Source organism: Thalia democratica, unplaced genomic scaffold (genome assembly GCF_965202585.1).
Source record: "Thalia democratica unplaced genomic scaffold, ktThaDemo2.hap1.1 HAP1_SCAFFOLD_81, whole genome shotgun sequence".
Taxonomy (NCBI): Eukaryota; Metazoa; Chordata; class Thaliacea; order Salpida; family Salpidae; genus Thalia; species Thalia democratica.
The window spans coordinates 9,154-35,957 of record NW_028139257.1 but is presented as its reverse complement, the minus strand read 5'-3'; the positions used below and the strand labels follow the sequence as shown (position 1 = coordinate 35,957).

At 24.8% G+C, this 26,804-nt stretch overlaps 1 protein-coding gene across 1 annotated transcript in view; it reads left to right on the top strand.

The window, feature by feature from the left end:
• Window positions 1-25,709, top strand: part of LOC145845558 (structural maintenance of chromosomes protein 5-like) — a 39,602-nt gene extending 13,893 nt beyond the window's left edge. Inside the window, exons 7-30 of the mRNA XM_082952749.1 lie at window positions 985-1,133; window positions 2,893-2,956; window positions 4,419-4,580; window positions 5,497-5,630; window positions 6,149-6,315; window positions 7,108-7,262; window positions 8,408-8,508; window positions 9,866-9,997; window positions 10,480-10,612; window positions 10,846-10,954; window positions 11,228-11,313; window positions 11,850-12,019; window positions 12,381-12,504; window positions 13,692-13,816; window positions 14,216-14,324; window positions 15,429-15,524; window positions 16,198-16,346; window positions 16,883-16,958; window positions 17,710-17,889; window positions 18,287-18,382; window positions 19,012-19,134; window positions 19,323-19,329; window positions 24,726-24,884; window positions 25,525-25,709. Of these exons, the coding sequence (XP_082808875.1) occupies window positions 985-1,133; window positions 2,893-2,956; window positions 4,419-4,580; window positions 5,497-5,630; window positions 6,149-6,315; window positions 7,108-7,262; window positions 8,408-8,508; window positions 9,866-9,997; window positions 10,480-10,612; window positions 10,846-10,954; window positions 11,228-11,313; window positions 11,850-12,019; window positions 12,381-12,504; window positions 13,692-13,816; window positions 14,216-14,324; window positions 15,429-15,524; window positions 16,198-16,346; window positions 16,883-16,958; window positions 17,710-17,889; window positions 18,287-18,382; window positions 19,012-19,134; window positions 19,323-19,329; window positions 24,726-24,884; window positions 25,525-25,709 (2,991 nt within the window). The remainder of the gene's footprint in view (window positions 1-984; window positions 1,134-2,892; window positions 2,957-4,418; window positions 4,581-5,496; window positions 5,631-6,148; window positions 6,316-7,107; window positions 7,263-8,407; window positions 8,509-9,865; window positions 9,998-10,479; window positions 10,613-10,845; window positions 10,955-11,227; window positions 11,314-11,849; window positions 12,020-12,380; window positions 12,505-13,691; window positions 13,817-14,215; window positions 14,325-15,428; window positions 15,525-16,197; window positions 16,347-16,882; window positions 16,959-17,709; window positions 17,890-18,286; window positions 18,383-19,011; window positions 19,135-19,322; window positions 19,330-24,725; window positions 24,885-25,524) is intronic.
• Window positions 25,710-26,804: the final 1,095 nt, after the last annotated feature.

Here is a 26,804-nt window from a genome sequence, read left to right as displayed (position 1 = left end):
TAATGATTTTAAAAGTGACAATAAATGTAAAAGTCTGACACCATTAAAATGTAAATAGTTTTTTGCTTTTTCATATAAGTATAGTTTTAAATGATGCAATTTGGTTATTGTAAAAATTTTCTTTTAGATCTGTCCATGTCAAATGAAAGCATGATATAACTTAAATTTTAAATTAAGAACTTAAATAAGAGGTTATAAATATTTTCTTTTATTTTTAATTATACAGGTCTACCTTCGTCAAATGGTAGCAGACAAATACAATATCAACTTTTTAATGATAAATAATGATGTTTTATTTAGCTTTGTTCAATGTTTTACCAGATTTGTCCTCGTCGAATGAAAGAGGACAGATGCAAAATTAACTATCTAAATAATTATCTTTTATTTAGCTTTATTCAATGTTTTGTTTTCTTAAAGATCTGTCCACGTCGAATTATCGAGGACATATTTAATTTCTACTAATTAATAACAAAACACAAAATTAAATATTTATTTAGTTATTTAAATATCTTTGATTTTTTTTATAAGTCAGATCTGTCCCCGGCCAAACGATCGAGGACAAATCTAAAATAAACTATCTTAATAATTTATGATGTTATTTATCTAATTCTTGTTAATATTGTAAAATCTACATGGTACAAATATACTATTAACTATCTTAATGATAAATAAGGACATTTTTGTTTGACTCCATATTATATGTACTTTATCCAGATCTGTCCCCGTCAGATGATCGAGGACATATTTAATTTTTACTAATTGATAATAATAGATTATTTATTTCTTAATCTTTAAAAATTTTATGTTTATACAGATCTGTCCCCGTCAAATAATCGAGGACAAATATTATGTTAACTATCTTAATAATTAATAACGTTGGTTTTTAGTTCATCATTTAATTTGGTGTATATGCTTATTACAGATCTGAATAAATAATAAAATATTGTTTATTTAGTTATTTTTGAAAATTTTATGTTTATCCAGATCTGTCCCCGTCAGATGATCGAGGACAGGTTGTGGCTGGCCAACTTCAACGACGAGCAAACGGAGATCATGAAGAAGCAGGAAGCGTTGGGGGCGGAAGAAGAAAAATTGAAGGCCATGAACGAAACTAATAAGAGAGAAGTTGAGAGGTGATAAAAAATAAATTAATATAAAATAATGTATTATTATAAAATGAACGAAACCAACAAGCGAGAAGTTGAGAGGTAATAAAAAATAAATATAAAATATTTTATTTTAAAAATGAACGAAACCAATAAGCGTGAAGTTAAGAGGTAAAAATAAATAAATAAATAAATAATAATATATTGTTAAAATAAACGAAACTACAAGAGGGAAGTTGAAAGGTAATAAAAATTAATAAATTTAAAATAATGTATTGTTAAAGAAGTTATGAATGATAAATTATAAAAATTAATAACTAATAATAAAATATATTATATTATTGTAAAGCCATGAACGAAACCAACAAAGGGAAGTTGATAGGTAATAAAAAAAAATTAAATTAAAATATTGTGTAACTGTAAAAGAAATAAGCTAAACTATTAAAAGGGAGGTTGGAAGGTAATAAAAGTATTTATTTTAAATATTATATTATGATAATGAAATTTAAAAAACTAGTAGAAGATAATTTAGAAGGACGTGAAAAACAAAAGTAATATAAATAAAATATTGTTTTGTTGTAAAAAAAATAATAATAAAAAAAAGTTAAGGTAATAAAAATAAATAAATGTAAAATATTGTATTATTAAAGAAGTTGTGAACGAAACTAATAAAAGAAAGGTAATTGATATTTAATTTATATTAATACTGTTAAAAATATAAAGATAATAAATGTTTTTAAAAGGTTGTAAAAATAAAAGTTACGTATATATAATATTGTTTTATTGTTTACTAATAAACAAAACTAATAAAATAGAGGTTTATAACTTAAAAAAAAAAGAATGTTAAAATGTAATAAATAAATATTTAATTTGAAATATTGCATTTATATATAAGCAAAAAATTATTTACTATAAATGCGTTATTAAAATATTGCTGGTGTCTAAGTGAACTAGCATAAAATTCATTTGAGCGCACATACTAAAATATAAAAGAGATCATTTGAACTTATAAAACAACATGCCGGTTTGGGAGTTGGTGGTGATAATAGTGTTGATTTTATTTCAGTTGTTAGTTTATTATTATAAGATAGGCATGATGAAAGCAGCGATCCAAAAAGAAAATATATATTTCAATGGTTTCTTACAAAGAATGAAATAAGTTATTCAAGATTTAGAAAAAAAATGCTTGGGATATTAACTTTGAAAAGGAAAATCGTAAACTAAAATTATCTTTTTCATTTATTAAATTTTGATTTTAGATATATATTAAAAGCTTTATATTTAAACAACAGATAAAAGTCTAAATTAAAAATCAACTATAATTCTCATATCAAATATGATAATGAAAAATTACAATAAGTTTGTTTTTGAAAAGAAAGACTGTAGTAATACTATTGTATTTTAAAGTGTTCATATAGCTTCTTGCTTTATATAAGTTTTATATTAAATATGAGGTTAAAACATATTTAGCAAAGAAATCAATTCAAAATTATATTAAGATTCATATGTTGAAAAATATTTATTACAAAACTCTGACAGATTGTATATTATTAAACAGTAGGTAAAGCTCACTTTAAATTAAAAAATATTTTTGTACCCTATGTAGGGAAATATAAATTGGTAAATTCCTGATATCATTAGTTCTTTTTAGTTACTTTGATATTTAAAACATTTGAATTATTGTAATTCAAGTTTTTCTGATAATTTATTTGAACTGAACTTATTTACATTATTTTATTTGAGTTGTTGAAGATTTAAGTCAAGTAAATAAATGTTTTTTTTTTAGGTTCATGGAAAGGAAAGTTATACAACGAAAAATAAAACTCTACCAAATAAAAGTTGCCTTCGAAGTCAGTTTGTATATTTAAACATATTTTTTACTTATTTGCTCATAATAAACTGTAAGAAATTAATTGTTAATAGAAAAATAAAAAATTAATTAAACATTACACCATTATTAACTAAACAAAAACTCAACAACATCTAGGTATGTGTTAAAATTTGTTTCATAAATAAATTTTATTTATTTAGTAAGTTTTTTTAGAAAAAAGTATTTAGAAAATAAATTTGGTTCAACTGAACCTTCATCTATGTTTGGGTTAGCATATTTTTGATTTGGACAAAGTAGCTATGAGCTTTTAAAAACTTAGTATGTATATATAAAATTTAAAAAAACATGATTTAGCTCAAATAGATTTTTACAATCTGTAATTTTAAGGTAAAATGTTTTGTAATATATATCACATGTAAATGCCAAACTTAATTTTTCTGGATTTTTGAACTTATTTTGAGAGAATGAGTCCATAAAGTGGTGAAAAATAGTAAGTAACGAGATAAAATTTAGTTTAAACTATTTAAAGTTAAATAAAAAGTTAAAAATTTAATGTAAAAGTAGATATGTTAATACATTAAAAATAAAATCATCACAAATAACAGTAAAATAAGAACCTTATAATATTTAAAAAATAAATTAAAAATACCGATGAGAGAAATTCATTAAATAAAATTGTCATCTGATACGCACACTAAAGACAGTAAAAGAAATCAAGTATTACTATTAGTAGAAATAAAATAGATCTTGATACTGAAGTGAAAGAACTTTTTTTTCTTTCAAATTTCAACAAGCCAAAGATAGTTTTTTTTTTAAACAGTTGGTAGTATGTATAAAAAAGTATAACAAAAGTTTTCTCATTATTCGACCCATGAAATTAGTTTTATGAATGAAGATAGTGGGATTAAGAGATGAGCAAAAGTAACGTAAAAATAAACTGAACTTCTAATGATCACTATAAATAAATAAATTCGAGTGTGTTGTAATTAATTTTTTATAAAGCTTTAGTTTCAAAAAGTTGAGACCAAGGTTTCCCAAACTTTTTATCAAAAGGCCCCCTTTAAATAAATTAAAAAAGCTATGGCCCCCTCTAACAAGATTCCTTAAAAAACACTATTAAAGCAGCCTAATTTTTTTTTTCTTATCTCTTTATTAATCAACTCCAGAATATCTAATCATGGCCTTGTGGCCCTTTAACTTCCTAAATTTTTTCCATGATATCTAGTGTAATTTTCAAAACTACCATTAAAATAGACAGTTTATTTCTGAGCTATATAAATTTTCTTGTTTTATAATATTTTTCATTATTAAACTGTTCATTGCTATTTTTTTTTATTTTTTAGAAATTCGAACAAGCAATTAACGAATATATAGTTATTATTTTATTTTTTTTTGTTATACAAAACTGTTAAGTAATTTGTCATATCAAATTTATATTGTCTGTTATATTAAAGTTGTTTATCATTATAATTTTTTTTTAGAAATTCGACTTGGCGAGGCAAGCGTACTTGACCGCGAAGGACAGATTGAACACTTTGCACAACACCAAAGAGGAAAGGCAGAAAACTCTAGTGCCGTTGAAAGCCAAGATGTTGCAGCTCGATAGAGAGAAGGAAGTTGTTAAGAAGAACATCGATAAAACTGTTGGTTTTTTTTATTAACTAAATTTAATTTTTTATAATAGGTTGGGGGTAAATCACCTTTTTCGCATTTTAGTCTTGTTTTATTGAGTTTTTACTAAGCTACAAGTTGCTTTTAACAGATTTTTAAAATTCAAAACAGTTTTTGAGATATAGCAGGTCAAAATTAGAGAATACAATAGGATCCTTATGGGAGGCGCAAACTAAAACGGTATTTAACTAGAAATCACTAAAAATCTATCTTATCCTACGTTTTTTGAGATAACTAACTCAAATTTTCTGGAAATGTTTTTTCGCCGTTTTAGTTTTCGCCCTTCATAAAGAACCTTTTGTTGCTTTGACTTTGACCTGCTATATCTCAAAAAATATTTTTAACTATTAAAATATGTAAAAAGCATTATGAAGCTTGGTTAAAACTCTATAAAAAAAGATGAAATTGTGTTAAAAGTTATTCACCTCATCCTCTTATGCCCTTAATTAAAAATATGTTATATCTTCCAAACATTCAAATTTTACGGATATGTTTTATTTCGGTGAGGTCTTTTAAATGTAGTTAATAAAAACTTAATCAGTATTATATGAATTCACCTTTTGATTTAAAACCCCCTAATATTTAAGTTAGAAAACAAGAAGAACATTAATATTAATCGTTGTATAAAATAATCATGCTATTCTGAAAGTCTCTTAAATGGCAGCTAAGTCTAGTTATGCGTATTCACATACAGCTGTATGTTATATATATATATATATGTAATATACAACTATGTTTAAGACAAGGCAGTTAAGTTTACGTCCCATCGCATTTCCCTATGACGTCATCACCATTTTCTCTAACTATTCGTTGCAATTTAAACTTTACGGCAAATGAAACAGAAATGTGTGTATAGTAGTTGTTATGATATATTATTTATGAACACAGATTGAATTTCTGGAAGGGAAGAAAAAGAAGTCGGCGAGATTTCACCAACAGTTGAACGCGGGAAGCTCGAATTTGAACGACCTCACTCTGAGGTACAGAGAATTGTACCAAGAAGAATTCAGAATAGTCGACAAGTTAGTAAACCATGTAGAACTATTCATTTGAAATATAAATTTTCAAAGTTATTTTTGTTTAAATTTATCGTATTAATTAATTTATTGAACCACGATAAAATATTAGCGCTAAAAAATTTTGTCAAAATAGCTGGTGTGTAAAAAAAACTATTCTCGATTTTGATCATTGACCTTATCGAAATTGAAACAGTCTTATTTAACAACAAGCTGAATTTTCAAAAAACAATTATGATAATTATTTTTAGTGGATGTAATACAAGAGTCATTGACAGCTTGTTCTTGAAGTTGGTAATGATAAATAAATAACTGGTTACATGATGTTTTCAAATGATAAAAAACGAAGAAACTATGATAGCTAGTTGAAAATTGAAAATAAATCTAAAGCAATGTAAAACTAAATTATGTTAATTATTATTTTAAGATATAAATTCAAAAACAATCAAAATTTTTCTCACCAAAACAATGAAGAATTAATAGTATCTAGATGGAAATGAAAAATATTAAATGTAATTTCACAGAATAAAGAACGAGGAGACGATGATAGCGTCGTGGAAATTGGAAATGAACAAGCTGGAAGGAGATGACAGAGTCCAGTTGGAACTGGAGGAGTGCCAGCAGCGACACCAAGTGGTGAAGAACGATATTGGGAAGTGCAACCACGAACTGAACCAGTGCAGAAGTACCCGTTGAATGAGGCGTTGAATGGTTTGTTTCTTAAATTTCTATCTAGTTTTATATCTGTTATTTTAAATGGTATTGTTTACACTTCTTTTATTTTTTCTTTCCAATTATAAGTCCAACAATAAATTGCACTAGTGCTGAAATCAGAAGTACCCTTTGAATGAAGCATTGAATGGTTTATTTCTTTTGTTAGAAATTAATTAATAAATTTGGTCTTTTCTCCATAATGAAATTTGCCATTAAATATTATTAAGTATTTTCTTTTCCTAACTTTTTATTGTTAAATGTAACCAGGAGCTTCATCGAATCAGAAATATACTTTGAATGAGACATTGAATAGTGAGTTTTTGCTAATGTACATCAAATATAAGTATATCCAATACATTCTTATTCTCATTTATTTCCATCATAATGTTTTATTTCTTTATTTAATACTGGAAAGTGCAACCACGAACTCCATAAATATCCAACTAGTAAGAGTTTGATTGGTTCGTCTTTGAAAAATTTAATTATTTTTCAATGAAGATCTTCATATCAAAGTGCTAATCAGAAATTTTTCTTTTCTCAATTTCCTGCTTATTTTTGTACAAGGATTTTCTTTTTTCATGTACTTATATGTTAAGAGCCTATAAAGTTCTATGTCCCTTATTTTGAAACATCAACAAAGTTACCTATTATTCTCATTAAAACAAATACTTATTTCCAACAGAATCGATACAGTTTTGTAGAGACTCTCACTGTAATTGTTACAACTCAGTATATAAATAACAAACTATAAATGTTTATTTATTAACAGAATCTATCCAGACGTGCAACGTATTGAAGCAGAGATCATCACAGAGATTATTACAACTGAGTAGAAAGAACAGAGATGCATACGACGCGTTGAGATGGCTGGAAAATAACAGGAACCTTTTCAAAGGGAAAATATTCGGACCTATTGTGCTTGAGGTAGGTTTTAAAAAATAGGTGAAACCCCCAACTTTATTAGATTTCGTGCCCTTAATATTTAATACCCGTTTACTTTTTTCCGTTTTACTAGTTATTGCCCATAGTTCTAAAACTATCCCAACGTGGGCGATATTGACCTTGTTATTTTAGAAAACCTGCTTTTTTGATTTAAAGTTGTATACAAAATAAGATTTGATTATATAAGTATATATATGCATACAGGGTTGCCACACACTCAGGGAATCTCAGGGAATTTTCAAACTGTAGAAAATCTCAGGGAAACTCAGGGAATTTTGGCATTTTTCTTTTAACTCAGGGAAACTCAGGGAAGTTTTAATTTTTTCTCTAAATTTCAGGGAAGTTTTTGAAAATCTCAGGGAAATTTTTTTCTAGATCTAGAATAAGGTTTAGTTAATCCAGTTTCAATATTTTGTTCAAAACTAGTAATTTTTATTATTTAAGTGGTTATTTAGAATTTTTTTAGCCTTGCGGCTAGTTCTTCAATATTCTTAGTATTAACATTGTAGTTTTTTTAAGTTTTAAATTTATATTAACTTAAGTATAATCAAACAGTTTAGAGAAATGAAAGTTGTTGTTAACTATTCATTATTATATATATGCATTTAAGTGAGTTCTTCATGTGAAATTATTATTATAGTATAATTAAATTTTGTCAATTAAAATGTCAAACAAATTAAACTTTTTTCTTTTATGTAGAAAGTTAACTAACAAGTTTACACAAAGTTGTGCAAAAATTTAGTTTTTAATTTTTAATTGGTTTAAACTTTTTAAGATTGAGTTTTTGAAAACATTTTTTTTCATAAATTTAATGCAGAAGCATACACATACAACCTTCCTTTTATTATTAAAGAAGAAAAATGAGAATGAGGTATTAATAACTTGTGTTAGAAGAGAAGATTTTTTTTTTAAGATTTGAAAAATACTCAGGGAAACTCAGGGAAATTTAAGGTTACTCAGGGAAATTTTTGGTCACTCAGGGAAGATTTTTTGGCTCAAAGAGTGGCAACCCTGTGCATATATTTATTTAGATTGACGAATCAAAAAAAGTTTGCAGATGTGATTGAAAATTTTAACATAAAACCTAATAATTTACACAAAAACTTATTGTATTTTACTATTTACAGATTGACGCATCAAACGAAAAGTTTGCAGAAGTTATTGAAAACTTTATAGCATTCAGAGACATGATTGCATTTGTTTGTGAATATCAAGAAGACAGTACAAAGTAAGTTGTTAAATAATTATTTTGAATTAGTGTTATAACTGTTCAAAATATAGTTTTAATTGTTTGCTAACAAAAGATCCTAGTAAAGTAACTTCACTGGAATATAAATAAAAACAAATTATACAGTAATCTTCCTTTATTCTACCAACATATGTTTCTGTGTGTCAACGAATCAACACACTTCAACTGGGTTCTGTAAAAAAATAATTACTGTAATGAGAGAATAGAAGCATAGAATAAAGTAGGTGTGTATATGTTTTCATTAAAATAAGATATATTCTACAGATAATAGTTATTAATAGGTGAAATACTTAACATTAAATCCGACTGTTATAAAACTATATGATATTTGTAATTATTAAGTCTAAAATGAATAAGTAAGCTAAATTACACAACAAAATATAATATAAACAAACAACTTACGTTATAGGATTTTAGAAATTTTGATTTAGTTATCTTTCCTATTAACGTAAGTTGTTTGTTTATACTATATTTTGTTGTGTAATTTAGCTTACTTATTTATTTTAGACTTAATAATTACAAATATCATATAGTTTTATAACAGTCGGATTTAATGTTAAGTATTTCACCTATTAATAACTATTATCTGTAGAATATATCTTATTTTAATGAAAACATATATACACCTACTTTATTCTATGCTTCTATTCTCTCATTACAGTAATTATTTTTTTACAGAACCCAGTTGAAGTGTGTTGATTCGTTGACACACAGAAACATATGTTGGTAGAATAAAGGAAGATTACTGTATAATTTGAATTAGTGTTATAATAAGTTTATTGATAAAACCTGTGTTATGATTACATATATATATATATATATATATATATATATTTGTTTATTTATTTATTTATTTATAAAATAAGGTTAATGTTTAAACTTAAACACTTTCAACTGAGCCCACTTGAAGGGCTTTTAAATAATTTATTAAAATGGCGATTTTAAAATGTTTTTTTGCATAACTTTTGTATCTTTGTTTAGTACAGTGCTTTTTATTTTGAATTTAACTGGCTGATGATTAAAGCTTTATGAAAAATTAAAGCTTTATGAAACATATGTTCCAGAATTTTTAAAATCGCCATTTCAATAAATTATTTATCTATATATATATATATCAAAAGGGTTATCAAGTTTGACTTAAAATTAAAAAACACAGATAAATTCTAGAGATGGGTTGTAGAGGTTGCTGCATAGTTTAACTTTTTTTAGTATACATTTATTTAATTATTTTTATACAGATTCATTAAAATGATGAGGTCAGGTGGTCGTAATTGCCACATAAATTCAGTTTTGATAATCTAATTAGTAATATACATTATTTTATTTATTCAAACAGATTCATCAAAATGATGAGGTCAGGGGGTCGTAATTGCCACATTAATTCAGTTTTGATACCAAGAGACAGAAACGGACAAATTGTTAAAAGCGAAAGTTACCAGCCAAGTGGTGAACTCAACAACAAATCGAGGTTGTTTGTTTATTTATAAAGAAATAATTTTTTCACATACTTTGTATAAGTATTTATGAGTATTAATTAATTTCTGAACTTAACAATAAATTGAGGTTTGTTGTTTATTTGTAAATAGTATTTTCATATATTTTGTATAAATATTTCTAAAAAGTTAATTGATCTTTTTCTGTTACGCAAACAATAAGTTATGCAATCTTTACTTAAATACCGTGTAAATTTTTGTGATTACTTAATTTATTATGTTTCTGAACTCAATAATATATTAAGGTTTGTTGTTTATTTGTAAAATATTTAAATAACAAAAAGTATCCGAATGTAAATGCAACAATTTACATAAATTTATAGTTCATATAGATTTATAGCTAGACAGCAATCTTACATTTTTTAGAACATGATTAATCCTAAACTTTTTGAATTTAAATTATTTTAGTACATTTATAAGGAAACAACTTTTTATATTTGACTTAAAAAATTAATAGGCAATTCGGATTCCACACTTTCATGAGAGAAACTTTCAGTGCACCAGACGGAGTTATGAGTTATTTGTGTGACAAATTTGGTGTGCACAGAATTCCCATTGGAAGTGAAAAAACAAGGAATTGCATGCGACAGGTTTGTAAACAAATACACAATACAATGATACTGGAAGATAATTATTATTTTTTTTTAATAGAAGCAACATAAATTTTAAAGTATTTTCAAAATTAAAGACGATAAATTGAAAGAGAATTTGTTTTAACTATTTTACGTTATTTAATTTCTTTAAAAATAGTTATTGCGAGCACAATTAGAGTTTTTTTTTTCTATATTGTACATTATAATTGGTATATAAATTTTAATTTCAGATTGTAAATTATGGAAACATCACTATTTTCTTCATCATTTCAAATGGTAACAAAAGAGGAACCAGAATTCAGATTAAAAAATCCAAATATTCCGGGAACACTTCCACAGGTAACTGCATTTTTTGATAAAAATTAAATATATAAACTAGGTAGTGAATGGTGTATTTTCGTATTGTTTTGTAAGTAATATTAGATGAATATTAAAAAAAAATTAATAAACACTATTTCGTAACTGATGCACAATTTGATATTTTCAACAAACAACAAATAGACACCTACAACAAAATAAAAAGTTATTAGCAATATAATTCAATATATTTTCATTTACAGCAAACAAGATATTTTTGCAAATAATAGTATTTATATAATAATTTATAAACAGGTAACCACTGTCTGAAACAAGCAGAATTTCTCAATTTGGTAACAACCAATCAGAAAGAAGTAGACACAGTTCTCAAAACTATTCAGGTGATTTTAGATTCTGAATATTTAAATTTTAAATACAGTTACAACTTAAAAAATATATGATGTTCTTTTCTGATAAACCATATGCACCGAAAAGCGAAAAAAAAACAGCTTAAGTAGATGTACATAAGATTATATTTTAACAATTGAGAGTTGAAGATCTCTATTAAATTTTAATGAATTTACCACATACGACATAAGTTATACAGTAATTGATTAATCAATTGGCCACTAGACAATGATAATATTGTATGATTAGTTTTTTGTACTTCAGATGATTTATTTTAGTACTAAAAAAGTTGACTAAACTTAAGACTTACTAGCTATTACCGAATATTAAAGAGAACGTGAGAGTCCAACTGTCTAAAATAGTACTCAGTTAAGCTTAACTTAGTATACATTTCTGATAATGTTTTTGAAATTTAATATTTTATCAAGGACTTGAGAGACCACTTAGCGGAGTAGTACTCAGTTTAACTAAACTTAGCTAAATGTGCATTTTTAGTATTATTTCTTCAATTTTTATAATTTAATGACAGAACCTGAGAGACCAGCTTGCGGAGTTGGAGAGACAAGAGGCGGAGATCAAGAAGAAGTTGAGGGATGTCGAGTACAAAGACAACGAGATAAGAACGGAACTGAAAGAAATACACAGAAGGAAGGGAACCAGGAAAACACTGGTCAATAAAATCATGTTGAAGGAGAAAAAGTTTGTATTAGTTGTGTTATAAGTTATAGAATGAAATCAGAAAGCACGTTTGTGAATAAAATTTTGTTCAAGGAAAATGTTTAGCTTTTAACATTTTTACTTTATTGCTATATGTAAAACATTAGTTGATCAAAACTGTTTATCAAACCATAACTTTAAGTTATATTTGTTTACTGTTATTAAATTCACATATTTAGTTGTTTCTTTTTTTTCTCACTTTAATGTTCAAAACTTTGAAACAAAAAAAATATTAACAAAACTACAGTTTTAAGAAAGTATTAGTTAACAAAAAGAATCGTTTTAAATTTTAAATTGCTTTTATAATATGTACTATACGTTATATTTTATTACTATCACACAGTGTGGAAGAATTAAACCAGCAGATTAACAATTTGAAGAAGAAACAACAATCTACTGGAAACGATTACAAAAATATCGCCAAGAAGAAAGCTTTACTTGCTGTTCAATTTGCCAAGCATGCTAGTGTAAGTTTAATATTTATTACATAATATAGAGTTTGAGAATTATATGTAAATGACCTAATAAAAAATAAGATAAAAATTAGACAAAAGTTGTTGGTAAATAAAGTAAAATTTGAAGTAGGCCTTTAAAAAAAAGTTAATGTACCATCATAAACTATTTAAATCTCGCCTAGAAAGCTTGTGTCTTAAAGGGCATAGGGGGGGTCCACCTTGATTTTTACAAGTTGATCATATTTTATAGAGTTTTATCTGAGCTATCAGAAACTTTTAACCGCTTGAAAAAATTCAAAGTATTTTTTGAGATATGAGCGATCAAAGTTGGTGACCTCAATAGGTTCCTAATGGAAGGCGCCAACCAAAAACGCGAAACAAGACTATTTCATTAAAAATCTATCTTCTCCCTCATTTTTAACCAATCTTCTTCAAATTTTCACAGAAAGCTTATTATTAATTTAAAAACGATTGAATGCAGATTTTTTTAGTTTTGAATAATTTTAATTTAAGAATTTTTACAAAAAAAAAAGCCTCCTTTTTTTGTCTAAAATTTTTATTTTTTAATGTTTTAAAAATCACAACATTCAAAGTATTAAAAACTATAAAAGTAACGTTTCCTAAAAGTTTGAGGTCTCTAGCTCAAACAATGAAGGAAAAGATAGATTTTTTGTGGTTTTAAAATTTCCGACAAAATTAACCCCAAAAAATTTGCGGTCTATCCGTTTGTATTTGTTTACAAAAATTACAATATCTCAAAAGTTAAATAAGTTATTTTAATTCTATAAAAACTAGCTTGTAGTTTGTACATAAAGCTTTCATATAAGAGCCAATGTTATTTTAAGTTTTAAAAAATAATAGTTATATTATATATTAAGCTTTAATTATAATTTTTAATATATCAGATACTGAACAAATTAGAAAGGGATAAATTTGTAAATATGGCGAAATTAATGCAAATAAAAAGAAATTTATTAAAAATGTCACTTTATTAAAAAAAAATATTATTGTTTACAGACACTGACCAAATTAAAAAATATATATAAATTTTTATATGAATATTATTCTTAATTTTTAAATAAATAAACAAGGTTATGAAAAAGGGAAGATTTGAGGTATTAATTTTTATAAGTTATTTGTATTTTGTTTTATATATATATACTAGTAATTTTCTTTAATAAAATAATTATTATTTTCAGACCTTAACCAAATTAGAACGTGAAAAATTTGTGAAGATGGCGAAATTGATGCAAATAAACGAACATCACAAATTTCTCAAGTCAGAAGTTGACGGATGGGAATATAATAACCTGGATTTGATGCAGTTAGTATTAATATAAAAAATAAACAATATAACTTTGAGTTGATGTAGTTAATATTAAAAAAGGATTAATAATAAAAATTAATATAATAATTAGGATTTTATGCAGTTAGTGTTGATAAATGTTTAAATTAATTATTAACTGTGATCTCATAAGGTTTGTTATTTTTTAGTAATATATCTGTTACTCATGTGTTTAGTAACAATAAAAAAATATAAATTATAGTCTTGATATAATGCAGTTAGTTATTATAAACTAATACAACAATACATTGAATTGAAAGAGCTTTTCAAGTGTATTCAGTTTCTTTGAACATGTGAAAGTTAAACATCTAAATATAAAAATTGAAATATAAATACATATATACATACAGTTCTATAAAAATTTTAAACTTTTTACAGGCATATAGAAAGGGCGGGTCACCATGTGAAATCTCAGAAGGAAAGTTCCAAGAAACTTTTCAAGTATTTCAGCAGTCTTACACCAGATGGGAATCAACCCACAGATGAGGTAAATTAGTTGTAAATAATTAATTAAAAAGTTATAAGAAATATGCTGCTGATGAGGTAAATTAATTGTAAATAAGACAAATGCTAAATAACAAAAAACTTATGAGAAATTTGCTGCTTATGCGAGCATTTTATACCAGATTGATTAGAACCTACAAAAAAAAGTAAATTAAATAAATTATTTAAGGAAGTAGTAAGTAATTAAAAAATATTCAACTAGTAAAATGTTATTTTGCGTAATATGTTTGAAACTAGTTTGAAAACAATTGCTTAAATGTTAGATTGTGTGAAAATAATTTACATGATGTTTGATTATAAATGTTAAGTTGTGATAAATACTTTGATAGTTAAAAGTACAAGACAGCTGTATGTGTGATACTGACCACAATGTTTCGTTTTGTCTATATGATGTTTTGTGTAGTTAATAAATGTTTTGTCTTAAATTAATTTATTAAACATTAATCAAGATTTTTTAAGTGGGAAAACATTAAAATAAAATACATGAAAAGTATTTTTTAGCAATTTTTAATGTTTTTATTATCATTATAATACGTTAAACTGGGTTATGCTGCCTTATAAAATATGATTAAGTTATCCTAATAAGGACGCCTATTCAATATAATAAAAAAATAATCTGATCAATAAGTTTTATACGAATATTTTAATTAACTGTAATTAACTTCAGTTTGGTTTTTAGATTAGTTTTGTTCTTTTGTAATAGTTTTTAGTACTACAATAGTTTATTATTTTGAAATTTCAAAATTATTAAATGTAAAAAGTGCAACAATTAGTTGAAGATTTGTGATTAGTTATATAAAATATTTTACAGTATAAATTGAATTAAATAACAAAAGTTATTTTTTTTAAATGAAATTTAATTAAATCGAACTTATTTAAAACTAACAACACTTTGAATTATACAATTTTGTTACTTCTAACAAGTTTTGTTAAACCGTAATAAATATAAGCTTTATTGATAATAACATCTAATAATATGCGTTTCTCACAATCAAACACACATTTCGTTTTGTCGTTTGTTTTCGTAATATTTTCAAAGGTGTAATTAATCAAAACCAAATATTTAATTTAAATAATACTTTTAAAGGAATATTTGGCTCTCCCCAAAGAACTGAGCAGTCTTGAAGATCAATTGGAAGATTTAAAATCGCAACTGAGCTTCGGTGGTGATATTAATGATGACGTAAGTTGTTTTTTTAGTTTGTTTGTTAATAAAATAAGAACATTTGAAATTGATGTAAGTTTATATTTATAATGTTATCAAAAATAAAATACTTAGTAGGTGAAAAATCAATTTCCATCATGTATAACCAGAAAATGAATTCTTAACTCCTAATGTTTTATCATTAAATACTAAAATTAAAAACTTTAAGTATAAACTCTATACACAATATAATAAAACCAATTAATGGCCTAAAAATATTAAATTTTGAACTCATAGTTTTAAATTGATAATCACCTTAACTCTAACTGTTATTCACCTAAACTTTGCCATATAAAACTCTAACATAAATCATTTAATTATAATAATTTAGCATCTATTTCAAAACACCATGAGCAAAGTAAGTCAAGTTTGCATTTGGACATATCTTTGGTAAACTAATTCTGGTGAAAAGCTAGAAATTTCTTAATGTTTAATATATTATTTTTGTAGGCGCTCTTAGTTATAAAGTCTTAATTATGGGCTCTATTTGGTTTAAAAAACATAAAAGTTAACAGTTAAAAGCTGATAGTTTATAAAAACTTGAAATTCTTTTAATCATACTTTTTTTGAATTTTGTTTATTTTTTCTAACTCATAAAATGTAAATACAAATAAATTTCTTTTATATTTTATTAATGTCATTTTTTACACAGGCACTCGAAGAATCGCGTAAAGTGACGGAGAAGATCGAAAAACTGAAGAAGGAACTCAGTAAGAACGAAGAACAACTCAAAAAGAACAAGAATAATATGGAGCACGTGAAGACCAGATGGGTGGAACCCATGAAAAAATTGGTTGCTAGGTGAGTAAATTGTTGCTAGGTAATAAGTAGGTATGGTAACTAGGTAGTCATGTAAAAGCAATATACAACCTATGATTAAGTTGGTTGCTAGGTAAAATATTCTACCACGCGTTGCGTTTAGGATAATAAAGTTTTAATTAAGAATACATCTAACTTCGTCAAAATAAATTTAACTATTAAAAATTTAAAGTTAATCGTTTGTTGATAAAGATTCAAAATAAATGTATTAATTTTACTTTACCCGTATCAAGACAATATATTTATACCATTTTTTATACTTGATATAAGAACTTGTTCTAGTGAGTGATAAATTGAAAAATATTGTTTATTTATTGTACATGTATGTATTTATTTTTCACCAAAATAAAATTGCACCCAAGTGTTCGGGTGGCTTTTGAAATTATATAATTTCCTAAGACAAGCAGTCAAATCTTCGAATAAATTTTATATACGCTGAAAATATCTTTATATTTAAAAACTAATAAAAAATACAGCAAATACTTGTAACATTTCAATAACAAATATTAATTTTTCAGAGTGAACGAGAAATTCAGCGAATATTTTGCAAACATGGGCTGCGTTGGTGAAGTAGATCTTCACTCAGATGATCAGGTATTTTAAATTAGTATTTTATACAATTCTTTATTATAAGTTTGATTCAGCAGTATACTGATCTTAAACCTTGTAAAACTTATATCTTTAGAGATAATGATCAAAGATCTTAACATATTGATAAGGAGATCTCAAGAATATAAGATCAGATTAAAGATCAACTTGTAACTTCAACTATTTTATTATTTTGTTTTCAAAACTATGTTTTACACAAAAAAATAGATCACCAGCTAATAATAGTAACTTATTCATCTATAGTTAGTAAACCTTATTTACTTTGTTTTATATACTTTTAAATTATAAGAAAAGCGTTTTTATTAACTTTTAGTATTTTACAATTCTCATTTGTGGTAATATTCCTATTATAGCACGATTTCCACAAGATCGGAATTAACTAATACCTACAATCGATTTTCTGTTTTTATAAAAAAAAATATTGAAAAAAAATCAAAATTAAACAAACTACTGGATTTTAAAATTTATTTTAACTATATACCAAAAAGTTTTTTTAGTTTTACAATTCTCACTTCTAGTTTTTTTAACTTCTCATTCATGGTAATTTCCCTGTTACAGGACGATTTCTACAAGTACGGAGTTGAATAATTTCTAAATACAATTTTTTTTTTGTAAAATATTTTTTATTAAAAAAAAAAATTACAGAAAGTTACTAGATATAAAAACTATTTTTAGCTAAATCTAAAAAAATATTTAAAGTTTACAATTCTCACTTATGGTAATTTCCCTATTATAGGACGATTTCCACAAGTACGGGATAAGGATCAGGGTGAAGTTCAGAGCTGAAACCCAGCTTATGGAACTCAACCCCCACAGGCAATCGGGTGGCGAGAGAAGTGTGTCAACAATGCTGTATTTGATCGCACTTCAGCAAGTATCCGTGAATCCCTTCAGATTAGTTGACGAAATTAATCAGGTTATTACTTATAATAAATATTATTTTTTAATTATTTGTGTCAATTATGCTGTATTTGATTCCATTACAACAAGTATCTGTCAATCCTTTCAGATTAGTTGATGAAATTAATCAGGTAGTATTTATTTTAAGGTTTTTGTATTTAATGAGGTGCAGCTTTTTAACTGAAATCTAAAAGTTGCACCAAATATTTGAAACTTTTAGTTTTGGGTAAAATAGGTCTGCAAAAAAAGATCATTAAGTAGTTATTTTTTAGATTTTTATGAAACTCCTTCATTAACATATGATTTCTGTTATTTTGAGTTACAAAGCTTTCCAAATAGTTTAATTCCTGGGTAGCAATTAATTTTTTTCTAGAAGTTTAGTATGATATTTAATAATATTTTAATTTTTCCAGGGTATGGATCCGAACAATGAAAGAAGAGTTTTTGAAGTCATCGTAAGAAGTTCGGATCACGAAAATTTTTCGCAATATTTCCTAATCACTCCTAAAGTTTGTTTATTTTTTGTTAAATAACTCAGATTAAATTAAACCAATTTTCATAAATTTTCAATCGTGAGGATAAAATCAGCTTTTTTTATAAGTTTATAGTTTTTTTTTTCTCCAAATCTTATGTCGTTTTTTATTAATACAAATATGCAAGTATTTAAGCTTGACTAACAGTTACTGTTTTTTTTATTTTTGGCTGTTACTTTATTAGTTTTTATACGATTTTCTAATTTACTCAGGCTTGTGTTTGACTTAAAAAATAGCAACCCCAAAGTTTCTTTATGTAAATGCTAAACAATAACATATCCTCAATTTCTTACCTAATGAAAAACCGTTGTTTACCTACCTTAGCTTTTATGTCATATAGTTACATGGTAACTAAACATAAATATTCTCATAAATTTTATCCACAGTACTAAAAGGGCTCACGTATGGCAAAAACATTTATACTTCTCACAAATTTTAAATAACTTAAAGAAACAAACAAATTGTTTACAACTTGAAACTTATTATTTCCACAGCTTCTTAGAGGACTCACTTATGGAAGAAACATGGCCATCCACATTTTGCACAACTGTTTAGATAATTTATATTAAATATATTAAATTATATAAATAATGTTATTTCAACAGCTACTCAGAGGACTCACTTATGGCAGAAATATGGCCATCCACATTTTGCACAACGGACCAACCACGATGCACCACAAGAAATGGAGGATCTCCAAGTTCATCAGGAGAAGAAAGAGGGTGCAAGTCGTTGATATCTAGTAAATATGAGAAAAGTGATAGAGTCTCTCAAATGTGAGATTTCTCTCAAAATGTATGAGAGAGTCTCTTGAATGTGAGAGTACTCGATCTCTCGTTTTTGTGAGGCCTTTTGTCATCAGATGCTCTATTTTTCAAAATTCGAAAAACAGTTGAACATGTTTATTAACGTTCAGGGCTATGGTAACTCTATGAAATTATAGTGCCAATAATTACCAGAAAAAAAGTTTCTAATATATGAGGGTCGCAAAAAAACTTAAAAACCTGGAATTTGACAATTTAGGCTAAAAAACCTGGAATTTGAGAAATTTTGAAAAAAAAAACTGGAAAATTTTGAATTTTGAAAAATTTTATTAAAAACCTGGAATTTTAAAGAATTTAATTTAAATAGAAAAACTTTGTCATTGTCAAAAATATTTTATTAAAAAATACATTTGAATTAGCTTTAGTATTTTTTAAGTTTTTTTTTATACTATTTTACACAGTTAATTACCTTAGACTAAACTGTAAACTTAAAATAGACCCAAAAATGTGTACTTTGAAAAACCTGGAGAAAATTTGCCAAAAACATTTGGCAACCCTGATATATTCATTCAAAGTTTTGTTTTTGCTCAAAAATCTATTCTCAGATTTTAAAGTAAACTGTTAATTTAACAATTTATTTACGGTTTGGTATTAGTTGCACAAATCTTATCTTTTTCAGATGTTGGAATATTTTCATATTGAGTCTATTTGTTTTTCTATGTTTCAGATTTAAAGAAAATACTTGCATCTTTTGACAGGAGGTTTTTAGCAAAAACAAATTTTGAATTATTTTGTCGATTTTTTGCAAGCAAGTTCGTTCCTATTAGTAGAAAAATTCTTTTTTGTTTTTTTTTTTCAAAGTGTCTTAGAGATTTTGTACTTTTTGACATTTCCAAAGTTCATTTTTATAAATGCATTTGAAGTTAATGCAGTTTCATAAAAAACCTCTGAACTTAAAAACAAATTAGTTTGTTACATTCCTTAAAAGTACTTTTGCTTCTTTTTAAGGTTGAAATTTAGCTCATTTTAATTTAAAAACTAGCTGATATTTTTGTTTTTTCCTCGAAGTATTAAAAACTCCCTACTGTGTTAAAAATTTAAGTTGTTGTGATTTTAATTACAAGTCTGTTGAGGTTTAACTTTTTGTAAAATTTTTAATTAAAAGTTATTGTTGAGCTTGTTTTAACTTCAAAAATTAAATCCAAATGTGTTGAAACTTACAAATTAAGTGAGTTAATCGAATACCAAAGACAAGTTTGATACATTTTTAATTCATATTTTTATACAAAAACATAACTGACAAATATATAAGTTTTAATTTTTTTTTTTTTGCTTTTAAGTCATTTATGCTGCTTTTGTTCTTTTGATTTGTTTTTTCATTTTTGTTAGTTTTTTTCTTTTTTTGATTTTTTTAAACTGAAAGTAGTGAATTGAAATTTGAAAATCTAGCAAATACAAAATATAGTAAAACATTTTTATTTTGTACAAAAATTAAATTAAACAATTTTTTTTTTTTGCTTGCTTGAGTATTAATAAATATTGTGATAAGACCGCTCAATCCTAAATAAACTTATATGCAACTTTTATCTACATAATTTTACTATGAACAATTTAAAAAATAAGTAAAATTAAATTATTTTATATGCAACTTTGTGTATATAAACTTTTTGAATTAATTTGTTTTCTTGTAACTTAGAATTGTAAAACTTTAAAGTTTCAAAATAAGGTTTACATATATAGGTAGTTAAATTTAATTTTTTTTTTAAACTTTATCTGTAATCATTTTAAAATTTTTCATCAGTATTAAAAAGTACACAAAAAAATTTGATTCAGCAAACCAAAACTATTTGTGTAGGTTCTTGACAAATTTACTTATAAACACCTTTAGTTTGTTAGATTTCTTTTTAGATTTAAGTTAGGGTTTGTTAATAAAGTTATTAATAATTTTCATTAAGTGAAATATCCGTAAAAAAAATGGTTAAAATTTGTATAACAAAAATAAAATTGCGCAAAGCTTTATTATCAACAGTAGTTTAGTTTCATAATAAATACATAAAAATCTTGTCAGTTTTTTAAGCTACTAGTTGATTATGTAAAATTATTTTTTAGTTGGTAATTAATTGTGCTTAATATCGATGTCGGCATTGGTCATAATTAGAAACTTGTACTAGATATTACAGAGTTGCTGATGAAGATCAAAAAAAAGGTTTTAGGTGCTTTTAATTGTAGTTTTTAGAGTAATTCTGTTGAAGGGGGCCATGGCCTTTTCTATTTTCTTTAAAAAGTTTGATAAACTCTGATGTAGATACTTACTAATAAGTTTAAAAAATGCAAAAAATAAGCTAGTTAGTCATTAAAAAGAAGCAAGACCACTAATATTCAAAACACTTTAACTGATCCATAAAAAGATAATTATGTCAATAAAGTATAAGTTGATAACTTATCTTCAAAAATTTTCAAACTTCTATGGCAGCAAAAGTACACTTTTGTAAATCTTCACAATACAGGTCAACTAATATTTATAGTAGTTATACTATATGTTTGATAGTTTATCTCTTTTCAGAGAAATTTTATTCTGTTTTTTGGCTTAGTCACTTTATAAGTTATTGAAAATAAGGCTTAATGCTTTTTCTAATAAATTTTGTTTTTTGAATCAAGATCTCACAGTATAATTTTGGGTAATAGTTGAAACAAAAGTTAGATATAAAAACATATTTTTTAATACTTTTCTTTACATTTTGAAAAGTTTAAAACAGTTTAAATTAAAAGAAATTTTAAATATTTGTAATTTTTAAACAACCTTTTGTTAACTATTTTGATCAAACTTAATTTGTTAATGAACAAGGTTCTCCAATAACAGGGGTTGAAAAACTTAAAGTCCACTAAACCAAAATCACAGCTCATTTTTAGCTTAAAAAATATTTATGTAAACCATGCAAATTTAAGATTTTTTTTATAATATAAGTACAAATTTGGTTAAAAACTAACTGTGAACTAAAATTAGCGCTTATTTATAAAACATGTTATTAAATGTATACATACTATTATATTTAGGTATAAATTCTCAATATTTAAGTGGCCCGCAATCACTTATCAATTAAATTCGGAAGTTCAATTCATTAACCTGGCTCATTAAACTTTTAAAAATACTGAGGAGCTATAAGATAGTGAGGTGCTTATTAAAATTAAAATTATATTTTATTATACTTATCAGAGCTCGAAATTAAATAAAAGTCACTGATTTAGTTCAGTTTAGTATATCTTCGCAAATATTTTATGATACTACTTTATAAGAAATAAACTTCTACTGTTTTTACATTTTTTATTAACATAAAGGTTTGATCGAGTTGGTATGATCAAACCTTATGTCTAACTAACTATAACTGTTATATGATAATTTCGGCAGACTAAAAGTTTAGACTCTGTAGACTTTTGCCAAAGTTTTCTTTATTTTTAATTCTTAAAGTAACAGATCTATAAAAAAGATAATTAATTTCGTATAGATAACTTACCTCAATTTTCAATTCTAGTCTTTTTTGCTTATCTTGCATTACTAAACTGCTGTTCAGACTTAGATAATTACAAAATATTAAGAATAATAGGATAACACTTTTTTTAAACATTATTACTAAAAAGTTAACAAAAAAAAAACAATATTTAAAGAATAGTACTAGTATGTAACTTTTATTATATTAATTGATAAAAAAATTCGGGCATCCCACAAGGTTATTCAAATAAACCAATTGATCTGATAAAATCTTGAAGCTATAAGTGTTGTTCTTTAAATTGTTTAGTAACTTTTTGTCGGTTTAGGTTTAACCCAAAAACTTTAAAAAAAAGGCTATATTACACACTAAAACTAACATAAACTTTATGGTTCTTACTTGTTTATTTAACAGATGTTGTTCATTAAATATTCAAGAAATACCTTAAGACTAAACTTATTTTTTATATACAGGTTGTGGTAAAATGTAAAACTATTACAGTTTTATGGTTCTGTCTTGTTTATTTGATTTTTTATTTGCACAATTATTAAAGCAAATACAACTAAAAAAATATTTCTTCAATAAATAAAAACTGATTATTTAGATTTTTTATTAAACTTGTTTCATTACAAAATCCCATTAATTTAAAATTTCAAAATAAAAAAACTACATTAAATTGTTTAAATAATTTAGATTAATTAAAAACACCTTACAGTATATCTAATTAGGAATAAAAAAGATTAATTTAATTTTTAAACGTCTGTTATCTTAACTAATACAAAACAAAAATGAATATATAATTTAATTATTTAATAAAACGCTTTCTATTTACTGCAAATGTTACTCAACGATGACTAATTAGTTACAACAAGCTCGTTTTTATAAGGCTTAATTTTCCAAAAACTAGCCAAGCTATTGCTGTGTTTTGTTGAGTACAAAATAAGTTTTTGTTCTTTGTATTGAGTTGCTAGCTAAACATTTTTGTTGCTTAAAAAAGTTTATTTGAAATTTTTTTTTATAAGTGCTTATTACTATATTTTAACTAAAAAAATATTACCTGCAGTTTTTATTTTTATTGTAAAAAATAGCCTTTTGTTGACAATTCTAAACTATGGAAGTTATTTAGTTCAAGCTTTAACTTTTAAATTATTTAAAAATATTGTTTTTATTTTAAATCATGCGATAAAAATATTGCAGAAAACGAATAAATTTTATTTTTCTAAATGTTGTAAAGATAAAAAAACTACTAAATGTACTAAAAATTGTGTTTACAGATACAAGTTTCAAAGTTTTAAACAAATTTTAAGATGGTTCATTCAATCTAAATGTTTGTCTTTAAAATTGTGTTTCGAACTTTGTTTAAATTTTAAGACTTGACTTTTTTTTTTGAACTTAGTAAAATTTTAAATGAATTAATTTTTATTAGAACTGCATATTTAATTTTACATTATAAACATAATTATGTACTAGTTACATTTAAAGAACTTACTAAAACCCATGTTTCAAAATAGTTGATAGAAAACTTAATAATGTTATTATTTTTACAACAACTTTTTTTAACCTACATTAGTTAAAGTGGTGATTATAATACAAAAATAAAACTAAATTGTTTCCATTTAAATCTTATTCATGATCAAACTTTTTATTGTTTATGTGAAGTGTATAGTTTGGCGTGATGATATATTATTGAAAACCTTGATAACTTTTTTAATTGCTTTGTTTATTAAAAGCAATAGCCTGGGACAGAGGTTTGTAAATTTGATAAATAAATATATTTAAATAGTTTATGCATAAATTAGACTAGACAACTACAATACAAAGTTTGTTTTTTTTTTTAAATAGTGTATACATTTAAATTCCATGAATATTTCTGTTTGTAGAACCGTTTTACTGTTTATAAATCATTTTTAACAATACTTTTGACAATAACCTTTTTTCAGACTGTAAGTATATAACTTGAAATTATAAAAACAACAACTTTTAAGATTTTCTAAATATATGAATTTGTTGATATGAATTTATTTATAATAATAGTAACGACAATTTTATCATCAACTTGTGTCGCTATAGAATGTCTCAAAGGCGCCATATACGTCGACAACTACAGTAGAAGTGTCACCAACACAACCAAAACTGTCACCTGTGAATCCGAAGCCGACTCCTGTTTCTTCGCCAGTGGAATCCTGAAGGGTGACGACAAAAATTTCCTTATTCCACAATTGTGGGATTGTTGGTTTTGTTTGTTTTTTAAACTGCACAAAAAGTATTCCTTTTATTAGATTTATTGATGTCTTTTAAATGCAATCTCAAGTTGGTATGTGAAAGAGTTTAATTAAATGTGAATTTTAAGTTGAAAATCAGTTTGCTACAATAATAAGCTGATATTGTATTTTTATCCTTTGATATGCATGTTGACAAGTATTCATAAGTTTTAAAAAACTCTTTTTTTTTATGAATCACTTAAAGTAACGTTTTACTAATGTTTTTATTATCTGAAATACCGCTTGAAATATTTTAAAATTAACTTTTATTAGTTTTTGAAGGATAAAATTATGCTTGTTTTTAATTTTGCTTTTTTCTAAGCTCGAAGACTTTTGCAAATTTGTAGCTAGTGTTCTACAATAAATATATGTTTTTTTGAGCAAGAATAATTTTTCTAGTTACTATTTACAAAAAGTATCTGTTAATTGTAGAAAAAGTATGTTTTTAAATAAACTATTTAAAGCACTGCAAAATGCTTATAAATTACTTTTATAAAATACACTTACAAACTAAACTGAATTGTGTCTAATCAAAAGTAAATTGTTTTCATTTTCAAATAGTTGTACTTGAAAAGTTTATTTTTTATAGAGTTAACTTTTTATTAAAGTGAAAGTATCATACGGACACTGTTTCATGCAAATTGGTTGCGATCCGGATATTTTGAATCAAATCAGTTTGAGTGAAATTGGAAATAAGTTTGCGAGTTTAACGAAACAAGTAGGTGATACTGAAGAAGATACGGAATATCAAGTTGAAATTGTTGAAAGCATCTTACAAGGAAAGTTGGTATGATTTTGTGTGACATTTTTTCTGATTTAAGTTTATTTTAGTATAAGTAATTTTTCAAAGAGTTTTGTTAAACGTTGTTATTGTTTTAGATTAATAATTACTTAAATTTTCAACAGTTTTTAGTAACTCTACAACATAAAAAAGCTTAAAGAACTTCTTAGTAGTACTTATGTTAACAAATTTTTTAAATATATAAAAAGCTGCTGACTTTAAAAAAGCATCTGACTACTAGAAGCTGAATACTTTTAAAATAATAGATTTGTAAGTTTACATAGTGTTTGTGTTTTTCAATAATATAAATATAAAATTTTGTTAGTTGAGCTAGTTTGGTATAAATATTAACTCATTGTATGGTCTGAACTTGAAAATAACACTTTCGAACCAAGCCTTAAGTGAGCACCATATTTAATATAATAATAAAAATTTTAGTTCTTTTTAAGTTAATTATGTTCTTAAATATAAGGTAAGATAGTAATTTTATGTAAGGACTTTTGATTTAATTAAGTATATGAATTTTATAAGTTTATACTTAACAAATTAAGTAATGTTATTACCTATATTTAGTTAAAAAATAGCCATTTATCTCTAGTTAGACATGTTATTAACACTTTTGGTAGATATAACTGAATATGTGTTTATTATTATAGTGGTACAACTCGGTTTGCCAATTTAAACGAAACAGTTTAAGTTTTTAAACACTTTTTTCGAAATACAATGTCTCAAATTTATCTAACTAAAGTTTTTAGTATTGAAAAAGTTATATATTTTACATGTTTAACTTAATTTTTAAATGAATTAATTATTGATGTTAAGACTTTAATGGCTAATTTAAAACTTATTTGGCACAACTTATTAATTAATTTAAAACTTATTAAAACATTTATTTGCAGTATGGAGTTTAAATGTTGTCAATCGAATTCTTGTACTGAGAGATACTTCGAAGAATTTTTAGTAGAAATTAGCAAACAGTCATCCTCGGCTTTAATGAACGTTCATTTTTTAATGATCTTTATGCTTTCTTTCATAGCTAGGATTTTGTCATAATATGTTTAAGTTTTAGTAATTAAACTTATTTTAGTATTTATATGAAATTATTCA